The 21402-nt window shown below is 37.9% G+C and overlaps 1 protein-coding gene across 1 annotated transcript in view; it reads left to right on the top strand.

Moving 5' to 3' along the window:
* The first annotated feature begins 4159 nt into the window (after positions 1-4159).
* LOC131039330 (uncharacterized) overlaps positions 4160-21402 on the top strand; it is a 46943-nt gene continuing 29700 nt past the window's right edge. Inside the window, exon 1 of the mRNA XM_057972043.2 lies at positions 4160-4613. Within this exon, the coding sequence (XP_057828026.2) occupies positions 4484-4613 (130 nt within the window). The 5' untranslated portion in view covers positions 4160-4483. The remainder of the gene's footprint in view (positions 4614-21402) is intronic.

The raw sequence follows: 21402 nt of genomic DNA, 5'->3' as shown, positions 1-21402 counted from the left end.
TATGTATGTATATGTATATGACATATACATATACATACATATACCTATACATATATATACCTATACATATATGTATAGGTACATACATATACATATACATATATGTATATACATATACATACATATACCTATACATATACATATACGTATACATATATGTATAGTTCAACCAAAGGAAACCCATAATTAAATTTTTTAAGAAAATTAACTATATATATATTTAAAGCTAATCCCCCCAATACCAATTATAAAAATAACTATACTAAACAAATAACTTAATTTCAAATGAGTTTTCCATTTCAAAATTTAAAAAGGTTTTGCCCCCTTTAATATTTTTTTTAATTTTATTTTTTATATTAACTCTAACTAGGGTTTATTTTTCTTTCATAACTTTATATTTTATCTTATGTTTCCTTTGTTATTTACTAACCCTAACCCGAAATTGGGTTAGGGTTTCATTTCTTACTAACTTAATAATTTTCTAATGTAGAAAATTATTATTTTTGATTTAGTTAATTTTTATAGACAAATTTAAAAACATTATTCAAATTTGCTCAATTAATCATTTATGAATACAATGGAATATGTATTAACATTTATTTTATTAGTATTGGAAGTAATTAAATACTAATAGGGATGATTATTATCTCTTGATAAAAATTGAAGATTTATTTGGGTAAATAAATTAATTAGTTAATAAAGTTGTGATGACTTCTAGGGTAAAATATTTCAGTGTCATAAATGTAAACACTATAATTGTTGAGTTAATTAAATTGACTATAGGAACCCATTCTTTTAATGCATGAGTTAACCTTTAGTGTAAACGAATTTAGTTAACCAATCTTTTGATCGTAGAACATCTAGTATTTTAGTGTTGTTTTAAAAAAAAATTGTTGTTGCATTTTTGCCCAAAAGTTTGGGCATGACATTTTGGTATCAGAGCAAGGTTTCCAACACTAGGAACCTTTCTCCATTACGTTTCGCTTTAAATATTATTTTTCTTTAAAATTATTTATTTATTTTATTTTATTTTATTGCTCATGAAGGATGCCTCCGATTACGCGACAAGCTCGTAGGTGCGGTAGGGGTCCTAGACATGCTCGCATGAAACACAAATACGTTGTGTGGGAAGAGTCGATTCTAGAAGGGAATCCGGAAGCTCCTCCGAACAATCGATTGAACCTAACCGAGACATTTTGGTTGCACTTCAAAAACTGATAGGAATAGTTCAAGATAGACTCCCACCAATCGATTGTCAGACAGAACACCAGATTTATGAGAGTCATAGATCAACAGCTAGGGAGCGGAGTAGGAGTCCACCTCCTAGCCATATAGAGGGACGGGCCAAACATGAGCATGAGTCGGTTCATCTACTTGAACCACCTCCAGTTGTGGCACCAATAATTATAGAGAGAGCACCTCGTGATCCCGGGGATTAGATCAGAGAACTTTTACATCTTTAGCCACCATCTTTTGTAGGATCTACCGATGGGGTACAAGCTGAGTCTTGGCTATTGAGTCTAGAAAGGTGCTTCAGATTGCATCCCTATGAGAGCAATTTGAAGGCACGGTTTACTATTCACCTTTTGAGAGGGACAACTTCCACATGGTGGAGGCAAGAGGAGTATAAGAATGACATAGTTGTAGACACCATCGCTTGGGACACCTTTATGGAGAGATTCAGAGACATATACCTATCAGAGCACTTTAGGCAACGCATAATTGATGAGTTTCATGACCTTCAGCAGAAGGGTCTTTCAGTGTCTCAGTATGAGAGCAAGTTCTTTGAGCTCTTACCCTATGTTGACTACCTGAAGGACGAGAAGCTACTCGTCAACCGGTTTATTAGAGGATTGAATGCCGGTATAGCAGGACCAGTTAGGATAGCAGCTCCAATTTTAACAATATGAGTGATTTAGTTTTAGGACCTTCAACATACAACTTTCCTTTGATCAAATTAGTTTCCATACACTCTCCTTTACAACTCATGATATTCTAATAATGACACACATACCTCAATATCAACAATATGAATGATATAGTTTTAGGGCCTTCAACATACAACTTGCGAGTAATCAAATCAATTTCCACACACTCTCCTCTACAAATTATGATATTCTAATAATGACGCACATAAACCAAGAAATCACACTCTATCTTATTCTTCAACTTGCATGATATGAACTTGTATCCTTATAAGTACATCAACCACTTCACTTAGAACACTCTTGAAATGAATCTAGGATACACATATATATATGTGTTACAAATAGAATTACAAGTTGGCCTAAAGCATTATGGAACATTTATAAGTTGGCCCCACAAATCTACTTCACCAACCATGTAGTAGGCTAGATTTTAATTAGCCCATACACACATCAATGCAAGGGAGCACACCACACACTTCACAAGTAAGATTAAGCAAGTCCTTAAGGTTGTCCATGTGTGATCTGTAGTATACACACACGCTACACTTTATGCGCAAGTCAACTATATCAAATGTGTAAGGAGAAGCTACTGTTGACGAGGGGTGGTCACTTCGTAACGTCACTTCACACCCTATTGATGTATGGGGCCAACCGGATGACTGCGACCCTCCTCCACCACTGTCTGGGATTGCTCTCGTTGCTTAAGCAGGTGTTTTTATATGTTCTGTTGTTACCTATTTATCTAGTTTCTGGGCTATGCCCTTAGACTTCTAATTTAGCTTTCCAGGCACTACCCATTTGAACTCTAAGGGGTGGCCTTATGTCCGTCTGCCCTTTTTTGTGTGGATACATGTATTATAATTTTTAATCAATAGATTCAGATGCATATATTCACAAAAAAAGATAGAATATACACATTTTTTCATTTTAAGAGTTTTTAACAAAGATTATCTTCAATATTTTTTTAGTATCAATTAAGAAACTTTCTTTGGTTGTAATATTATATTAAAGGTTTTCTTTGGTAATTCATGGATAACATCTAAAATTTTGCTCTCATCCAATACAACATGTGGTACAATTGCATTTCAATAAGTATAATGCTTAAATTTTCATATTCAATTGTTCATGCATATTTGATACAAAAAACAAAAAAATATTCATTCAGTGTCATTTATATTGTTTGTTGTATTTGATTTTGCATTATAGGAGGTGTGATCTGCTCTTGATCTAGGCCAAGGGAAGATTCTTGAAGTTTTGACTGTCTGGTGAGTTTACGATTGGAGTTTTGTTCCATTGCCTATTGTCTCTCGAGAGGATGAATGAAATACAATATTTCAAACAAAATATTTTTTAAAACTTTAAGATGAATGCACTAAAAGGGTGTTTAACACTAAAATAGAGATATTTATTCTTTATCAGTTGATGGTGTTTAGGCTTGACAAAAAGAGATTTAAAGATTATCGGAGAAAACATCTTAGGAGAAAGGTAACAAGTTTTGGTTTTGTAGTAGAGTCTTAGATAGTCATTATGATGGGGTAAGTGATAGGAAATATAAAAGTTGATTTAAAATATAAGCCCACAACATTTGAAGGAGAAGTGGATTGTAGCTTGTGTATATATCTTAATTGTGGTTATGATCTAAGTGATATGTTTAATTGTAATTGTATTATAGAAAACAATACAAAAGAAGGTAATCTTTTAAGTCAGAGAAAGGAGTATATTGTTAAGGGAGGCATAAATGAGTAGCATAGGAATTTAGAGTGTGTAGGTTTTGAAGTTTGGAACTCATAATATCTTCTGGCCACTGAACTTGAATGTGTTGTGGCTTTACGTTTGAATTGTTGTTAATTTAATTGTAGTCTCTAAACTATTCAATTTTATATTGTAGTTTGTTGTTATCTAGTCCTTCTCTATTTAATATTTATGGCTTGTTAGAGTTGACATTTTTTGATTTCCTTCTATATAATACATAATAAGTTGGCATTTGCTAAAATCTTTAGAAAAAAATAATCATCTTAAGAAAATAAATGATAGCAATTATTTGATACTATCATATATTTGAAAATATCAATTTTATTTACAATTGATCGAGACAACTTTTTTATGTCATATAGATTTTTTAATGTAAAGACAACTTTTTTAGTCACATAGATTTTTTATAAAAAATAGATATGTTAATTACAATTAGAAAAGAGAAGCATTATTTTACCTCACATATAAGCTAATATTGATTCCTAGCCTTTGAGAGAAATAAATTATTATTTTTAAACAGAAAATCATAATTTTCAGCCCATTCTAATGTCCAGTCATGGATGCTTTTCCATTTACTCCACGCCCACAGAAGTTTCAGCGTTCCCAAGCATGATGAAGTCGGCTAATCGTACCACGCCCGATCCAATTCATGTCTTATTAGAATAGATCTAAATCAATCATAACTGCTGCTACCCGCTTAGATAACTCAGACTTTTAGTGGATGATTTTATTGCACAGGCAAGATTTAGGATAGCCTATTTTTCTATCTGCTTGTTCGAAAGAAAAATTGTGGGCTGCTGCTAATGATGGCAGGAGAGGACAGGCGAGTTCATCCAGATTGCATAAATGCTTCAAACCCTTATCACGAATGCGTGGAATATTGTTTCTTCAAAATTGCTGAAGCGAAAGAACGCAATGACAAAGAACAGGAAGGTATGCTAAGGTCAAAAGAAGTTACCCTTTTTAATGGAATTTTGAATTAGCATTTGGATGAGTAACATCTTCCATTATTTTTTACACTTGAAGTAGAATTTTGTAATTTGTATTTGAGTAGAGTATGGCAATCCATGCTTTTTAATCCTATTGAATTAAAATTTCGATTGGCAATTCGGAATAATTTTTCCATTTTAATAGTTTTAGAATACGTATACAAAGAATGATAATCCACAATTTTTCAATCTTTTGAACATAAATTTGAAATTAGTATTTCGGTCGAGTATAACAATCCAGAATTTTTAGTCCTTTATACAAAAATTTTAAAATTAGTATTCAGACAGAATATATCAATCCAGAGTATTTTTACCCTTTTTAATAAAATTTTGAAATTTATATTTGGGCTGAGTATGAGAAGCCAATTTTTTTTCCTTTTTAATAGAATTTTGAAATTATTTTTTGGGTATATTAGGATAATCCAGATGTTTTTAAACTCTCTTTAATAGAAATTTAAAATTAGTTCAGGATAGATTATGCCAATCCGGAAATTTTTAGCTTCTAATAAAATTTTGAATGTAGTACAACGGCAGGCAATGACATTCCAAAGTTTTTAACCCTATTCAACATAATTTTGAATGGTAGTAAGGTAGATTATCGCAATTCAGATTTACCATGAAGAAAAAAAGTCATTATTTTTAGGCTGCTTGATAATGTTTTTGTTTTCTTTATAATTGTAACCCTAGGTATTTAGTAGTTCCAAATGACCAAATTATTGTAAAATTAAAAATAATGTCCTGACTCTGGAGCGATAGAAAGATTGAATTAGTTTTGAACACACTAATTTTTTCAAAATCCAATATATTGTTTCTCCCCAATAAAATCTGAAATCAGAATGTCTGAATGGACCACAGAGCAAAGACTTCCGTTTCGCCCTTTCAGCACACAAATCTACATGACGAGAGATTTATTTGAGCTTAAGTTTATGAGTCATTTTACATTTCTGAGATTATTTGCACATCTATTCATTTTCAATATCACTATATATACATATATGGATATCACTGTGTAGATAATCTAATTTGTCCATGAAGAGGAATCTAGAAGATAGGCCAGAATCGTTGGGAAACTTAAGTGGACTTTCATTTAACACAGTGGTATACTAATATGTTTTGTAATACAAGCACTTCATGCTGCAATGCAGAGATACTTAAATTTTTTTTAAGTTATGTTTGAATTTTTCATAATGTCCACCTTTTTGGAATCTATGATATGTTACCATGCTGCGCAAATAAGTTGGCAAGCTAGGCAGGTTTGGTTCCGGGCTAAACTCCATTAGTGATTGTGAACATAGTGGGAATCTTTCAGGAAGGTCCAGTGCTTCACTGCTCTGAGCATCACTTAGGTGCAATGAAGTAGACCATCCATGCTCATGTGAGATGTCAGACAAGTTCTAGTGAGGCACTACTCATGAAATATGAGTCAATTTGAGTGACTCGAAACTATGCAGATGAATCCCAAAAAATCATAACGTGACATTCCTGTCATCTGAATTGTCAGGGCATGCTTTTTTGGCGTACTAAAATCTTGGATGAAGTTATGGACAACCTTTAACATAGGGTGGGGTAAGTATGGATCACTTTCTTACAATTTGTAAACATTAATCATTCAGCCTTGCTTGAGTGTACCTCATAATCATTACATCACAGCCTCCATACATGTTCACTGGAGTTACAGGGTGCTACAAGCACTGGTCCCATGGAGGGGGCAATCCAGAATTTACCCAGCAGGAGCTACTGGGTAAATGTTGGAGCTTTTTCACATAAAATAATTCCATGTGAAGATTATGTTTTCTCCTCCTGCTACACAATTCAAAGAAATCTGCCTTTAATACTTTTCTTCTCCCTCCACATGATTTCTGGACGAGCTAACCAGAGGTTCGATTTTCTATGATCTATGCCTATGCCCCTTCACAGTGAAGCGAACATTTTGTCTATGATCCTTTTACTGTTGAACCCAATGATCTTTCTTCTTCTCTACCCTTTTATTTCCCAACATTTGTGTCAAGGTGTTGCACACTTGGCAAGGGGTAGCCACGCTCCTCAAGGCAACCCTATCAAAACTTACAGCTTGACTGCCAAAGGCAAACTCCTCCTCATGGCATGCCTACAACCAGAAAAATAAATCCCCACCACAAAGTTCCAGAACCCCACTGTAATCAATAGCTTGAAATTCCTTTCCTTAACAATTGCCTGCTATGCAATCAAAGAAGATTCGGGATAAATAAAACCCCATCACAAAGTTCTAGAACCCCACTGTAGTCAATAGCTCAAAATTCATTACCTTAACATTTGTCTGCTATGCAATGAAAGAAGAATCAATTATACACCGCTTTTTTAATTTTCTCAATTTAAATTAAATGAACAACATCAAACGTCTTCAGCAGTGCCACTTAAAACAATGCGAGACACGCAATGGATTTCAAAGAATTGATTGATTAACAGAATGAGCAAGACGCTCATAAATAATACAAGGATATTTACAAGAATAGCAAGTTTCTAATAAGAAACTGCTGAGAAGATCGAAGACGATCTAACTAAAATAGAATATACACTATTGAGCATTAATACTAAAATTAACATTATTTTAATATTCTATTACCCTCCCTTAATGCTCAATCTATTAACTACACCTATAGACCCCCTGAATTTTACAAATTTATCAGGACCAAGGGGCTTGGTGAAGATGTCTGCTGGCTGCTTCGAGGTAGGAACATACAGCAACTGGATGGATTTGTCTTCAACCAGCTGTCGAATATAGTGACAATGAGTTTCCACATGCTTGGTTCTTTCATGGAAGACTGGATTCTTGGCGAGTTTGAGCACTCCCTGATTATCACAGAACAAGGGAGTAGGACCTGCCTGGGAGACATGCATATCCGCAAGCATTCGTCGAAGCCAAACCGCCTCACAAGATGCCTTAACTGCTCCCCGATACTCTGCTTTTGTCGAGGAGAGAGCCACTGCCTACTGCTTCTTACTAGTCCATGTGACAGCACCAGATCCCAAACTAAACACATACCCAGCTATAGACTTACGGTCATCAACTGAACCTGCCCAGTCAGAATCTGTGTAACCACTGAGTATAGGATCAGAACTCCGAGTGTACAGAAGTCCATAATCAGGAGTGCCACTCACATAACGCAGCACACGCTTTGCTGCTATCCAATGATCAGCCTTGGGAGCTGTCATGAAGCGTGAAATGTAGCTCACTGCAAAACTGATGTCAGGTCTAGTGGCAGTAAGATAGATGAGGCTGCCCACTAGTTGTCTGAACAGAGATTCATCCACAACTAGTGAAGATGACTGAGCTAAAAGTTTGAGCCCGGGTTCCATAGGAGTAGAGGCAGGTTTGCAATCCTGCATTCTGAACCTGTCCACAAGACTTCTGGCATACTTGGACTGAGAGAGAAAGATACTGTTCTCAGTCTGCCAGACTTCAACTCCTAAACAGCAATGTAGAAGTCCCAAATCTGTCATATCAAAAGTGCGGCACAAATCCTGTTTGATCCCAATGATCAAATGTGTTGAACTGCCAGTAATGATTAAGTCATCCACATAGACAACCACAAACAGAATATCATTACTAGAATGCTTGATATACAAGTTTGCATCAGATGGACTCCGCTGAAAGTTATGATCTGTCAGATACTTATCAATTTTCATGTACCAAGCCCGAGGAGCTTGTTTCAGACCATAGAGTGCTTTGACTAGTCTACAGACCTTCTGTTCTTGACCAGCAACCTTGAATCCTGGGGGTTGCGTCATGTAGACTTCTTCCTGTAAGTCACCATTCAAAAAGGCACTCTTGACGTCCATCTGATGGACTTTCCAACTGAACTGGGCTGCCAAGGCAAGAATGAGCCGTATGGTACTCATTTTGGCTGTAGGAGCAAAAGTCTCCTCATAGTCAATACCTTCTTTCTGTGAGAACCCACGAGCAACAAGACGAGCCTTATACTTGTCTAGGGTTCCATCAACTTTGTATTTTACTTTGTACACCCATTTGCAGCTAATGGGCTTCTTCCTTGAAGGAAGATAAGAAAGGGCCCAAGTGTGATTCTTCTGAAGACTCTGGAACTCAGCTTCCATAGCCTGTTCCCACTTAGGTATACCTTTAGCCTCTGAGTATGTCTGAGGCTCAAAAACACTGTGTATGTTAGCCATGAGAGCAAAATTGACTGTATGTTGCTGTTTGCTCTTATTACGGGAGGTTCTACCCTCAATGAGCTCAATATCCCTGAGATCACCAATGGTCTTGGCCCACCATTTAGGCCGGAGAGTAGAAGTGCGAACATCTGGAGGAGCTGTAAGAGGCTCAGGATCAGGAACAGGAGCAGCAAGAGGAGGATTATTCTCCGGAGGGAACTCAGGTAGTGCATCATCGAAAATAGATTCTGCATCATCCCTCCCATCAGGCGAACCTAATGGAATAAGAACACTGTGAGGCTGATCCTCAGAACTCTGCTCAGAAGAAGGGGACTGAAAGAATCCTCTGTCTTCATCAAATACAACATCACGACTGAAGATAAGACGTTCAGTGTCTATATCTATCAGTCTGTAGGCCTTATGGTGATCACTGTATCCTGTCATCATGAGTTTCTGACTTTTGGAATCCAACTTGGAGCGCTTAGCATCTGGAATCCAAACATAGGCAACAGAGCCAAAAACCTTCAGGTGGCTGATCTTAGGCTGCCGACCAGACCAAACCTCTTCTGGAGTCTTCCCCTTAACAGCCTGAGTAGGAGAACAGTTAAGTAGGTAGACAGCAGTAAACACTGCTTCAGCCCAATACTTATTCAGAACACTCCTGTGTTGTAACATAGAGCGAGCCATCTCAACAACCGTACGATTGCGATGCTCGACAACACTGTTTTGCTGAGGAGTGTAGGGTGTAGTCAATTGGCGTTTGATGCCATGGGTATCATAGAAGTTGGAGAATGTAGAAGAACAAAATTCCCCCCCTTTATCTGTCCTAAGAGTAATGATACTATGTCCAGACTCTTTTTTAACAAAGGACTTAAACTTCTGAAAGATACTAAATACATCTGATTTATGTTTAAGAAAGTACACCCACATCTTTCTACTAAAATCATCTACAATAAGCAAAAAGTATTTGCAACCAGTAACAAAAGATGTATTCATAGGACCACAAATATCAGCATGAAGTAATTGAAGTACCTTAGATGCGCGCCAAGACTTTCCATGTGTGAATGAAGTCCGATTCTGTTTGCCAGCTTGACAGGCGCCACATACTCCAAGATGCTGAGTCTGAATATCAGGTAACCCGGAAACAAGTCCCTCCCGAGATAGCTGAGAGAGATACTGAATGTTGAGATGCCCATATCTCTGATGCCACAAAGTGCTGAGAGGAGAAACACGAGCTGCCAGAGCCACTTCAGTAGAATCACCAGTGTCAAGAAGCCTATATAGGCCATGATCCTCTAGACCAACAGCAACAGTAAGACGAGTCTCCCGATCAATGATGGAACACTTGTGAGCACTGAACACCACATCTAGTTGAGGAGAATTCCTCATAATTTGGCTGACAGAGAGCAGATTGAGTTCCATTCCAGGAACATAGTACACATTCAGAAAAAGGAGAGTCCTTCCACCAGACTGTATCTGAACAGTGCCTCTGCCAACAATTGTATACTCCTCACCTCCGCCAAATACAACGGAATCACTGAAAGGTGAGAAGTCTGTAAACCAGTCACGCCGATGAGAAAAGTGACGTGATGCACCAGAGTCGATGTACCAAGCAGAAGACCTGGCATGATCTGAAGACCTCTTAGCCATAAAGGCATAAAAGGCAGACTCTTTCTGCTCGGAATGTTCAGCAACATGCGCCTTCTGGTGTGACCCTCCCTGCTTCTTTTGTTTAGAAGCGAGTCTCTGACGGCAATCTTTCTTCATATGGCCGTACTTGTGACAGTAATTGCACTGCACATTCTTCTTCTTAGCTCCATCCTGTGTCTGAGAAGAGCCTTTCTGCTGAGAAGACTGAGAGGACTGAAATTTGCCTTTATCCTTGTGAAAGGATTGGGCTGTGAAGGCATTTTCTGAGGAGGTTGATGTAGTACCACTACCAAACTGTTGTTTCCAGCGATCCTGCTGTAGAAGTTTGGTGCACAATTCTGAAAACTTCAGATCAACATTAGTGGAAGTAATATTGAGGGTCTCAATGAAGTGTTCATACGATTTCGGAAGACTTTTCAGAGTGATTACTACCATGTCTTCTTCCTCCATAGTCCGACCAATAGCTTCGAGCTGATCTCGAATGTCCTTAATCCTCGTGAGGTGTTCCTGTAAGGACATACGTTCGTCCATTATAATGGAGAAGAGCTGATTCTTTAGAAAGAATGCTCGGCTCTTGTCGGATGTCTCATGCAATTCCTTCAGATGCTTCCAGATGTCAGAAGCTGTCTTGCCGGAAGGAATCTGCGGTAACTGATCATCAGTCACTGAGAGTTTGAGAAGCATAACTGCCTCCCGATTGCGTTCATCAAACTTATCTTGATCTGCACCAGGTGTACCAGGACTGAGCTCTTTTCCCAAAACAAGCTGGTCAAGATGCCTATATTCAAAAATGGTCAACATACGCTGTTTCCAGATGTTGTAATTGTGGCCATTAAAGCGTTGACTGCCTTCTAACATCAGGTTGGTGAGAGAAGCCATTTGCACGTTTCCCAAAATTTTTTTTCGGCTGACCCAGAAAAATCCAAAGATGACCCACAAATTCGTGCGAAAAACCCAGAAGGAATCTACTGTCAAAATCTGGATCCGCGGGCTCGAAAATCGAGGCACGAAAATCGAGACACCCAGAAAAAACGAACAACTACCCAGATTGGTGTTCGAAAAACCCACCAAGAATCTGCAAGAAAAATTGATTTTCGATAAAAACTGGAAGGTTAACACCTTAATCGAAAATTGCAGAAGGTCGTGGGCGCCATGGTTTTCACAGAAAATGGCGTCGCCGAATGTGCAGGTCACGGGTTGCAGGGCGCGGATGGCAGGTCGCGCGTTGCAGAGGTGGCGACGCCGAAGTCTACAGGTGGAGATCGCAGACGGAACACCGGAGATGACAGACGGAGGTTGCGATGCCGGAGATGACCCTGCAGGTCACGCGAAAGAAAAACGCGACGACCCTGCAGGTCGCGCGAACACAGGTCGCGAAAGAAAAATGCGACGACCCTGCAGGTCGCGCGAACACAGGTCGTAGACACACGATGCCGAACGACGCTGAACACAGGTTGCAGATCGCGAAAAACAGGAGCTAGGCAACGGAAAAAAAAAACTTGAAGGATTTTTTTTTTTTTTTTTTTTAAAACACCAGAAAAATTTCGAAAATTTCCACTAATTGGAATTTAGAATTAAAAAATTTCCGAAAATAGCTCTGATACCATAAAACAATGCGAGACACGCAATGGATTTCAAAGAATTGATTGATTAACAGAATGAGCAAGATGCTCATAAATAATACAAGGATATTTACAAGAATAGCAAGTTTCTAATAAGAAACTGCTGAGAAGATCGAAGACGATCTAACTAAAATAGAATATACACTATTGAGCATTAATACTAAAATTAACATTATTTTAATATTCTATTACCACTTCCATATGGCCCCTGCACTATTTTAGTTGAGGGTATTTGGACCTGAGTCATGCTTTTATGTATGTATCTTATAGTTATTACTATTATTGTTACTCTAACTCACTTTTATGTTTTTTCCCAATTTATTTGCTAAATAAATTTGACCGATCATTAATTATGTCAGAGTGGGCTGCTCTCCTTTTTAGGGTCATTCTATCAAATTCAAACTGCTGGGGTTTGATGCCATGTTGCTATAAGTTCCTGGTCATACCACCAAAATGCAGTGCCATTGACATTTTCCACTTGTGCTTTCCTCCTTTTATGCATGAAAACCTGTGAAATTTTAAAAATTTTTCTTCAGTCTCCTGAAACCTTTTTCTACAATCTTTGGGTCGCTTGCTGTTGGATGTTTAAAAATAGATAGTGTCATTTGCATTGTTTCTTAGCTCGGTAAAGCTTGGGTGATACAATGAATTTTCTTTATTTGGTGTTTGGTTAATCTTGGACTGCATGCTTAAGGTGTTTTAATGGGATGTGCTGGAGTGTACATTATAATGTCTGCACCACAAATGTGAAAAGCACACAGAAAATACTGAGAGGGGGGGGGGGTGAATCCGTATTTTAAACTTTTAGAACATGCAACCACATAAAATAAACTGCATAAAGAAAATGTGAACACAAGAACACAGTTTCACGTGGAAAACCCTTACGGGTAAAAAACCATGGCAGATCAATATCTTTCAATTCTCAAATGGGCACCAACTCAAATTACATAAGTGAGCACCAACTCACTGAGAACACCAACCCTCTTCGAAGAACCAACTTCATTTAGCGGAAGCACCAACTTCAATTTCCACACCAATTCAGAATAAAGTTCAGAAACACTTTTAGAACACTTTCAGCACTTCAATCACCAAGTACAAGACATCAACCAGTAGGTTCGATTATTCATTCAACCAAGCCAAAATCTTTTCAGGGACTTAGCATTCAATATTCTTAAATTTCTAGCAAAGTATCATCTGAAACAATACCCTAGAGTAAAGAGGATGGAAAGTCGCAAAGCTCTCCTCTAGAGTCTAAACACCACCAGAAATACTCACCCAGCATATCCTTAGTCTTATGCAGAGATATTTTTCACAGCAACCTCTTTTCAGCAATACACCCAACATATCCTTCTTCAGTTATGCTACGAAAATGCTATAAGTCTCCCACAGAATTTATTCTTTGTTCTCCAATGTAGGTATGCAATAATCTTCTTGTCTCTGTTGTCTCTGTATATTTGCTCTTTCCTTACTTTTCAAATTACACCACACACACAGCATAAACTTATCTACCCAGTCCCACTTCAAAGGCTTGACAAGGCTGTAAAAATCTGACCTTTTCCTTTTTTTTTCTAAAAAAATTCAACAATACACCATGCACAGGCCTTTTAAAAACTATGGTTTTTTATTAAACTTCAAAAACTCCACACCCCAAAAATAGGCTTCACAATAAATAAAATGGAGTAACCACATGTCTCCATGATATAAAAAATAAAACGAAAGGAAAAAGAGATTTGTCTTATCACCACCGCAGCAGGAAGGGCGTTACAAAAGCAGAAGAATAAAGTCGGTCCACTTACCAAAGGCATTACACATCACATCGGCTATTTTTATATCTCATGGCGTCACACAAGGAGGTAAGGAAATCTGACATGGCTGAAACATATTAAATTCACTGCCATTAACCAAAGACTATCGCAGCCCATAAGTGTTTAATCGATTCCAAAAAAAAATGTCCTTTTGAACATTCAACGGATGATATGTTAATCTGACAGGGCATTACAAAAAGGCAAGCAAGCAGCTGACATAGACAGGCAGTCAGCTTAAACTGACACCCAAGAAGCTCAACTAGACAGGCAAGTAGCTGAAACAGACAAGCAAATAGCTGAAGCAAGTAGGCAAGTAGCTCAAGCAAGTAGACAAGTAGCTAAACTAGGTAGGCAAGTAGCTCAAGAAGCTCAATCGAGCAGCTCAACTTAGCAACCAAGTAGCTCAACCAAGCTCAAACAAATAATTGCTAGACAACCTTGATTATCATCCTTTGACATCAATGACCAAATATCCAACAAAATGTGTCACATGTATGTTGAATTTTTTGGCTGCCTTATTGTGGATCAAAATATCATTGTTTCTACATTGCCAAGCGTAACATCTCACTGTGAACATAGTCCATACTTCATGGTAACAAATTAGTAAAACCAGCATTCAGCACACGACAGACCCAAAATTTCCAAAAACTCAAAACTCGACAAATATTATTAAAAGTGCATACATTTCTAAAATATTATTAAAAGATGCATATATTTTTGAATTTAGAATTTAGAAAACATATTACTGACTTCTATAAATAGATCAAAATTAGAGTTCAAATTTCAATACACATCATAGATCAAAACATGAGTTCAACATACCAACTTCAAGTTTCAATATAAATAAAAGTTACAAAAGATAATATTATCATTCATAATCTATAAATTCCTTCTATAACTAAAGCTCCTAAATTGTTGTATGAGTGTCCTTGAACTGGATGGTAGCGTTGCAGTTTCTTGTTGACAAACAATATTATCCTCAATATGGGCCTCGGGCATATTGTCATGATGTGAATGTGATGAAGCTTTTTATCACTTGAAATTGTACCCTTTGCTGAAACTAGTTCAGCATTCTAGCGACACAAAGAGAATGTTCTCAAGGTGTGGAACCTTGCAGATGAGATCAAACCTGTAATTTTATACCCTAGGTATGTTAATCAGATTATATAATTGATTATGCCCTAGATTGTAATCAGATTTGCAGTATTTTAATAAGCCAACATTCAGTAAAATCAGAAATAAAACAGTAGACAAACAAGCATACCCTGGGAAAACCTCCAAGGAGGAAAAACCCAGCATGAAAGACCCACAGGTCAGATTATATATTCTCCTCTAAATCATAAGTACAATACTTAGCTTGAATCTGATCTTCACATATCAGATCTGTCCCTTCGCATGCTTCAAAACTGCATCATAATACACTATGTCCTTTTGGACAATTTCACACAAATCTAGATAGGTTCGCACTCTTCCTTGAAGTTAAGTTCGCACCCTTCTTGGAGAATTCGCACCTTAGCCGTAGAGCTAATTCGCACCTTAGCAGCAGAGCTAATTCGCATTTGCATAAGATTCAAATTGATGTATTTGACTTGTGAAATGTCCTTCATTTATATGCACTTTTAACCCTTGTTTGCAAGTCGGCCTTCTTTAAGTTTGGGCGCCAAAATTATTGTGGCGTGAGATATTTAGGGTAGTGTGAGAGATAGGGCTGGGCCTAAGCTTGGGCTCACGTTACCCTTTAGGTCCTAGACCTAAAAGGGTTCGGATGTTGCCTTAAGGCAATCCGAGCCCTATATCACCCTAGTTATAAACAACACTTCATCTTAACTAGGGAAGAGGAGAATACATAATCTGATCTTTTAGAGTTCCATCTAGCACACAAGCATAGAATGGATCTAGCACACAAGCATAGAATTACATCTTCCACCTAGCACACAAGCATAGGATGGTTCCAACACACAAGCATAGAAAGTGTAATACACAAGTGGGTCTTTACATAATTACAATCATCCATCTAGCACACAAACATAGATTGGACATAGTTCATTCTTGCACACAAGCAAGAGATGATTCAAAGTGCTGCAGAAAGAGTTATTGAGATTGCAGCTCCCTCTCAATCAGGGTTTCGTTTTCCTCAACACCAAGTCTGCCTCTGAAGTACTCGAACTTCATTCTAGATAAAGGTTTGGTAAGAATGTCCGCAATCTGTTCATTTGTGCTAATGTACTTTAGATGAACGACACCTCTTTGCACCATGTCCCGAATGAAATGATAGTGTGTTTCCACATGCTTGGACCAATCATGAAATACAGGATTTACTGACATCTTTATACAGCTTTGATTATCACAATGAATGGTGGTAGGATCACTAGCTTGACCAAATAGTCCAACGAGGAGCTTACGAAGCCACACTGCTTCCTTGGATGCAACAAATGTGGCAATGTACTCAGCTTCTGCAGTGCTTAATGCTACCGAAGATTGCTTTCTACATGCCCAAGAGATCACTGCGGAGCCCAAGTTGAAGCAGATGCCTGAAGTACTTTTCCTGTCCTTGACACTTCCTGCCTAATTTGAATCTGAGTAGCCTTCCAAGAGGATTGGTACTTCAGCCCATAACCAATCATGCCACGCAGGTATCTTAGAATGTGCTTGGCAGCAACCAGGTGAACACGTTTAAGTGAGCTCATGAACTGACTGAGAGCATTCACAGCATAACAGATATCTGGCCTAGTATTGACTAGGTACATCAGGAAGCCAATCAACTGCTTGTACTCAGAGGGATTTGCAAAATCAGAGTTAGCTGCAGAAACACTTAACTTCTTTAAGTTAGATTCCATAGGAGTACGCATAGGTTTACAATCTATAATTCTAAATCTTTTCAAAATATCAATAGTGTATTTTCCCTGACTTAGAAAGATTTCATTAGCTCTTTGCCATACTTCTAACCCTAGGAAGTAATGCATTAGACCTAAGTCCTTCATTTCAAATTCTGAGGCTAATTCCTTTTTGTATCTTATGATTAATTTACTTTCACTAGTGAGAAATAAATCATCCACATACAAAACTAAAATAAACATCTCATCATTATAAACTTTCAAGTAAATGTTAGCATCAACATCATTCTTGGAAAATCCTAAACTTAGTAAGTACTTATCAATTCTTTCATACCAAGCACGAGGAGCCTGTTTGAGCTCATATAAGGCTTTCTTCAACCTGCAAACATGAGAATCTCTTTTATGGATTACATAACCTTCTGGTTGCTCAATATAGACGTCCTCCTCAATGACACCATTAAGGAAGGCTGTCTTAACGTCCATTTGATGCAGCTCCCAACCTTTGGCTACAGCAATACCTATTATAGACCTAATGGAAGTATATCTAGCAACAGGGGCAAAGGTTTCTTCATAATCTATTCCTTCCTTTTGAGAAAAACCACGTGCTACAAACCGAGCTTTATATTTTTCAATACTACCATCAGCATTATGTTTAATTTTAAACAACCATTTAGAGGAAACAATAGACTTACCTTTGGGTCTGGGTACAATGTCCCAGACATCATTCTTGATGATAGACCCATACTCTTCATCCATGGCTAATTTCCAAGCATGATGGGACATAGCTTCTTCGATATTGTGAGGTTCAGACTCAATTATATTGCACATCATAGAAATGTAGTTGGCGTGATTTTGGAAACTCTTGCTATTTCTAAAGGTTCCTCTGGGAGCAGCAAACCCTTCAGCATCTTGAATCGTATTTCTAACCCAAAGTGGTCTCTTCTTGCAGACCACAATATCCTGAGGTATATCGGTAGAGTGCATGGGTTTTGATGGGTCATTTTGAACTTCCTGATCTGGAAGGTCAGTAGACTCCTCCTGTAACTCAGGGTTAGCATCAACTATTGAATCTGGTTTTTCAATCACCATATCATTATTGTTGGTTAATGAACCTTTAGATCTTTTGAAAGCAATATCTTCTTCAAAAGTTACATCTCTACTTACCTCAACATACCTTTGACCTGAAATGTAGATCCTGAAGGCTTTGGAAGATTCGCTGTATCCTACTAGGATGCCTTTCTTTCCAGATGGATCCAACTTGGTTCGTTTTTCTTTAGGCACATGAACATACACAGGGCTTCCGAAAATCCTTAGGTGACTGATGTCAGGTTTGATTCCTGAAAAGGCTTCTTCAGGTGTCACATCCTTTAGGACGCGATGAGGACATCTATTCTGAATATAAACTGCGGTTTTGGATGCTTCCGCCCATAGAAAAGGTTGCAAGTCTTGATCATGGATCATGGCTCTTGCAGCTTCAACAATGGTCCTGTTCTTTCTTTCAGCAACTCCATTTTGCTAAGGGTTGTAGGGAACACAAAACTCCCTCTTAATTCCTGCGTTAACACAAAAGTCATAGAAACTACCTGAGGTGTATTCGCCTCCATTGTCAGACCTCAAACATTTAATTCGATTTCCTGTAGTATTTTCAACTAAGGCTTTGAATTCTTTAAATCTGTTTAGGACTTCTTCAGACTCTTTAGATTTAAGAAAATAGATCCATGTTTTCCTAGAGAAATCATCTATGAACATAACATAATATAGGAAACCGCTAGGAGATGCTACAGACATAGGACCACATAAATCTGAATGAATAAGCTCTAACCTTTCTTTAGCCCTACTATCACTTTTATGAAAAGGATTCTTTACATTCTTACTTATTGCACAACCTTTACAAGCATTATCATGAGATAAACTGAGTTTAGGCATACCTTTGACCATTTTACCGAGAGTGGGAAGAGCTTGAAAGTGAAGATGACCCAATCTTCTATGCCATAGCTCGCATGATTCAAGGGTCTTATGAATGAGAGCTTGAATTGGATTAGCCGCAAGCTTATATAAACTATCACATCTATTTCCAATAATACGAGCAGATTTGAAATTAGATTTCTTAGGCCAAGCGAGTACTTTCCCTTCAGAAAATGCTATTTGCAAACCCTTATCTTCTAAGGCAGAAATGGAAATAAGATTTCTTTTAATACCAGGTACAAAGAGAATATCACAGAGTTGTAAGGAAATACCAGAATCTAGTTTTAAAGAGGTAGTGCCGGAACCTTTTATCGAGTATCGAGCATCATCACCGATTACTACTTGAAGATTGGTGTCTTTTTCAATTAGATCTGAGAGATGCTCACGAAATCTTGAGATGTGTCTGGAGGCACCACTGTCAAGTATCCACGTATTGCTGTCCGTAGGAACATCGTTGGATAGAGCAGAGATAAGAAGGTAATCTTCCTTTGTTCGGCAACTTCATTTAAGTTGGCTTCTCTTTCCTTGGGTCATTCTGACAATCTCTGGCATAGTGACCATACTTATCACATCTGAAGCAATGAATGTAAGAGGAATCTCTTGACTTTTTCCTTGGATCATAGGAGGAGGATCTAAAATCTTTGCTTCTCTTCTCTTTCTTCCAATGACCACCTTTCCTAGATTTAGTTAAGAGAACATGATTATCTTTGAGAGAGTTCTTGAGTTTTCCTTTTACCTCAATTCGAGATTCCTCTTCGATGCAATCAGATTGAAGACGCTCAAAGTTGGGACGATCGGATCTTCCACCAATGCTACGAATGAATGGTTCCCATTCATCAGGTAGACCATTTAATGCAATCATAACAAGATCTTTATTTGAGATTTGGCAATCAAGAGTGCTTAGCTTGTCCTTTAGTTCATTGATCTTCATGAAATAGGCTATGCTTGAGTCTTCTTCTTTCATTTTCATGTGAAGAAGTTGCTGTCTTAGAGCAAGGGCCTTGCTGAGATTGTTGACTTCATACATCCCTTCCAAGTGTTTGATCATTTCTTTGGCAGATACAAACTTTGATATGACAGTGACAAGATGATTCTTGACGGACTCAATTATGATCCTTCTAGCCTTGAGGGAATCTTTCTTGAACAGTTTCAGCTCTTCAGCATCTTCTGGAGGAGACAACCTTTTTTCTTCTACAAATTTCAGTAGGTCATTCTCTTCAAGGATCAATAGAAGATGAACTTTCCAAGCAGCAAAATCAATGGCTCCCTCAAGTCTATCTTCAACCTTCAAACCTGACATTTTTAATCTGAAAACAAACAACAGCTATATGCAACAATTGATTTGCTAAAATCAGAAGTTAGTGACACCTTAGCTCTGATACCATGTAATTTTATACCCTAGGTATGTGTTGTGACCATTTCACACATCGCCCCATTAGAATGGGGACTCCCTCTTTTCGCTTTTGTTTTTGCTTTCTCTCTGCTTCTTCTTCTCTCTGTTTTAGGGTTTTGAGTGAGTGAGTTGTCTGTCTGGGCTAGGGCTAAACCTTAGTGGTTTCTTTTGATATCATTCAAGCTGAGTCCAGCTAAATTTTAAAGAATTGTTAAGTGTCCCCCTGAAGAATTGAGATGATTGAAATGAGGTAAGCCTTTCAGGGGAGTCAAATAGGTCTCAGGTTAGGTCTAATAAGGGTTTTTAGGGTAAAATCCAATTTTGACTAAGTGTTAGCATTTTGAAGGGGAATTGTGTGTTCTTGCTTGGGAAAGTTTTGATCAATTTTTGGAAAGTGAGATGATGCCTAGAAATCGCTCCTGACCCTTACTGAGGGTCCAGGGCGAATTTTATCCTGAGTGCAATTTCTTGTTTTTGATGGACTTGCTAACTGGTTCCTGGCCTTGAAAATGACTTGACTTTGCCTTGTGAAGTGGTTTGAGACTTAAATTTGAAGCAGTTTGGCCAAAACGGGTAATTTCGCTCCTGACCCTTGCTGAGGGTCCAGGGCGAAAATATTGTTTAAGTCATATTTGTCACTGACTTTTCTACTTTGTTTTGTGCAGGGTCTCTCGGGAGGATGATTGGTCGTGACTTGATGCTTTTTGAAGGTTGAAGACAAGAAAAGTGATGATTTTTGGAGACTCAAGGAAAAATCGCTCCTGACCCTCAGAGAGGGCCCAGGGCGAAATTTTGATTTCCTTCATTTTGCAGTGGAAAGAGACCAAGCTTTGAGCGTGAAAGGGAAATGAATGACTTTCTCCACCCGCCTGTAGAAGTTTTGACTTGAAATGATGGAGGACCTTGTTGAAAATTGAAAATCGGTCCTGACCCTCAGAGAGGGCCCAGGGCGAAAAATCTTATAGAGGTCATTTTTAGCCTTATTTGATCTATTTGAGATGTCAAAGGCATGGTGGAGGATGAAGTAAGCATGATAAAGTATCCAGACTTGATTGAAGATGATGAATTGAAGGAGTTTTGCCCAGAAAATGAAAAATCGCTCCTGACCCTTGCTGAGGGTCCAGAGCGAAATTCTTTCTATGCACATTTTTTGACTTTTCTTGGACATGGGAACTTATTCATAGCATGAAACAAGATGACATCTTCCTAGCAAAGAAATTTTGAGATGAAAAGTGAAGTACTTTGGTCCAGATAGCAAAAATCGCTCCTGACCCTCAGAGAGGGTCCAGAGCGAAATTTTCAAATGTGCATTTTT

Source organism: Cryptomeria japonica, chromosome 9 (genome assembly GCF_030272615.1).
Source record: "Cryptomeria japonica chromosome 9, Sugi_1.0, whole genome shotgun sequence".
Taxonomy (NCBI): Eukaryota; Viridiplantae; Streptophyta; class Pinopsida; order Cupressales; family Cupressaceae; genus Cryptomeria; species Cryptomeria japonica.
This window is presented reverse-complemented; position numbering and strand designations above follow the sequence as displayed.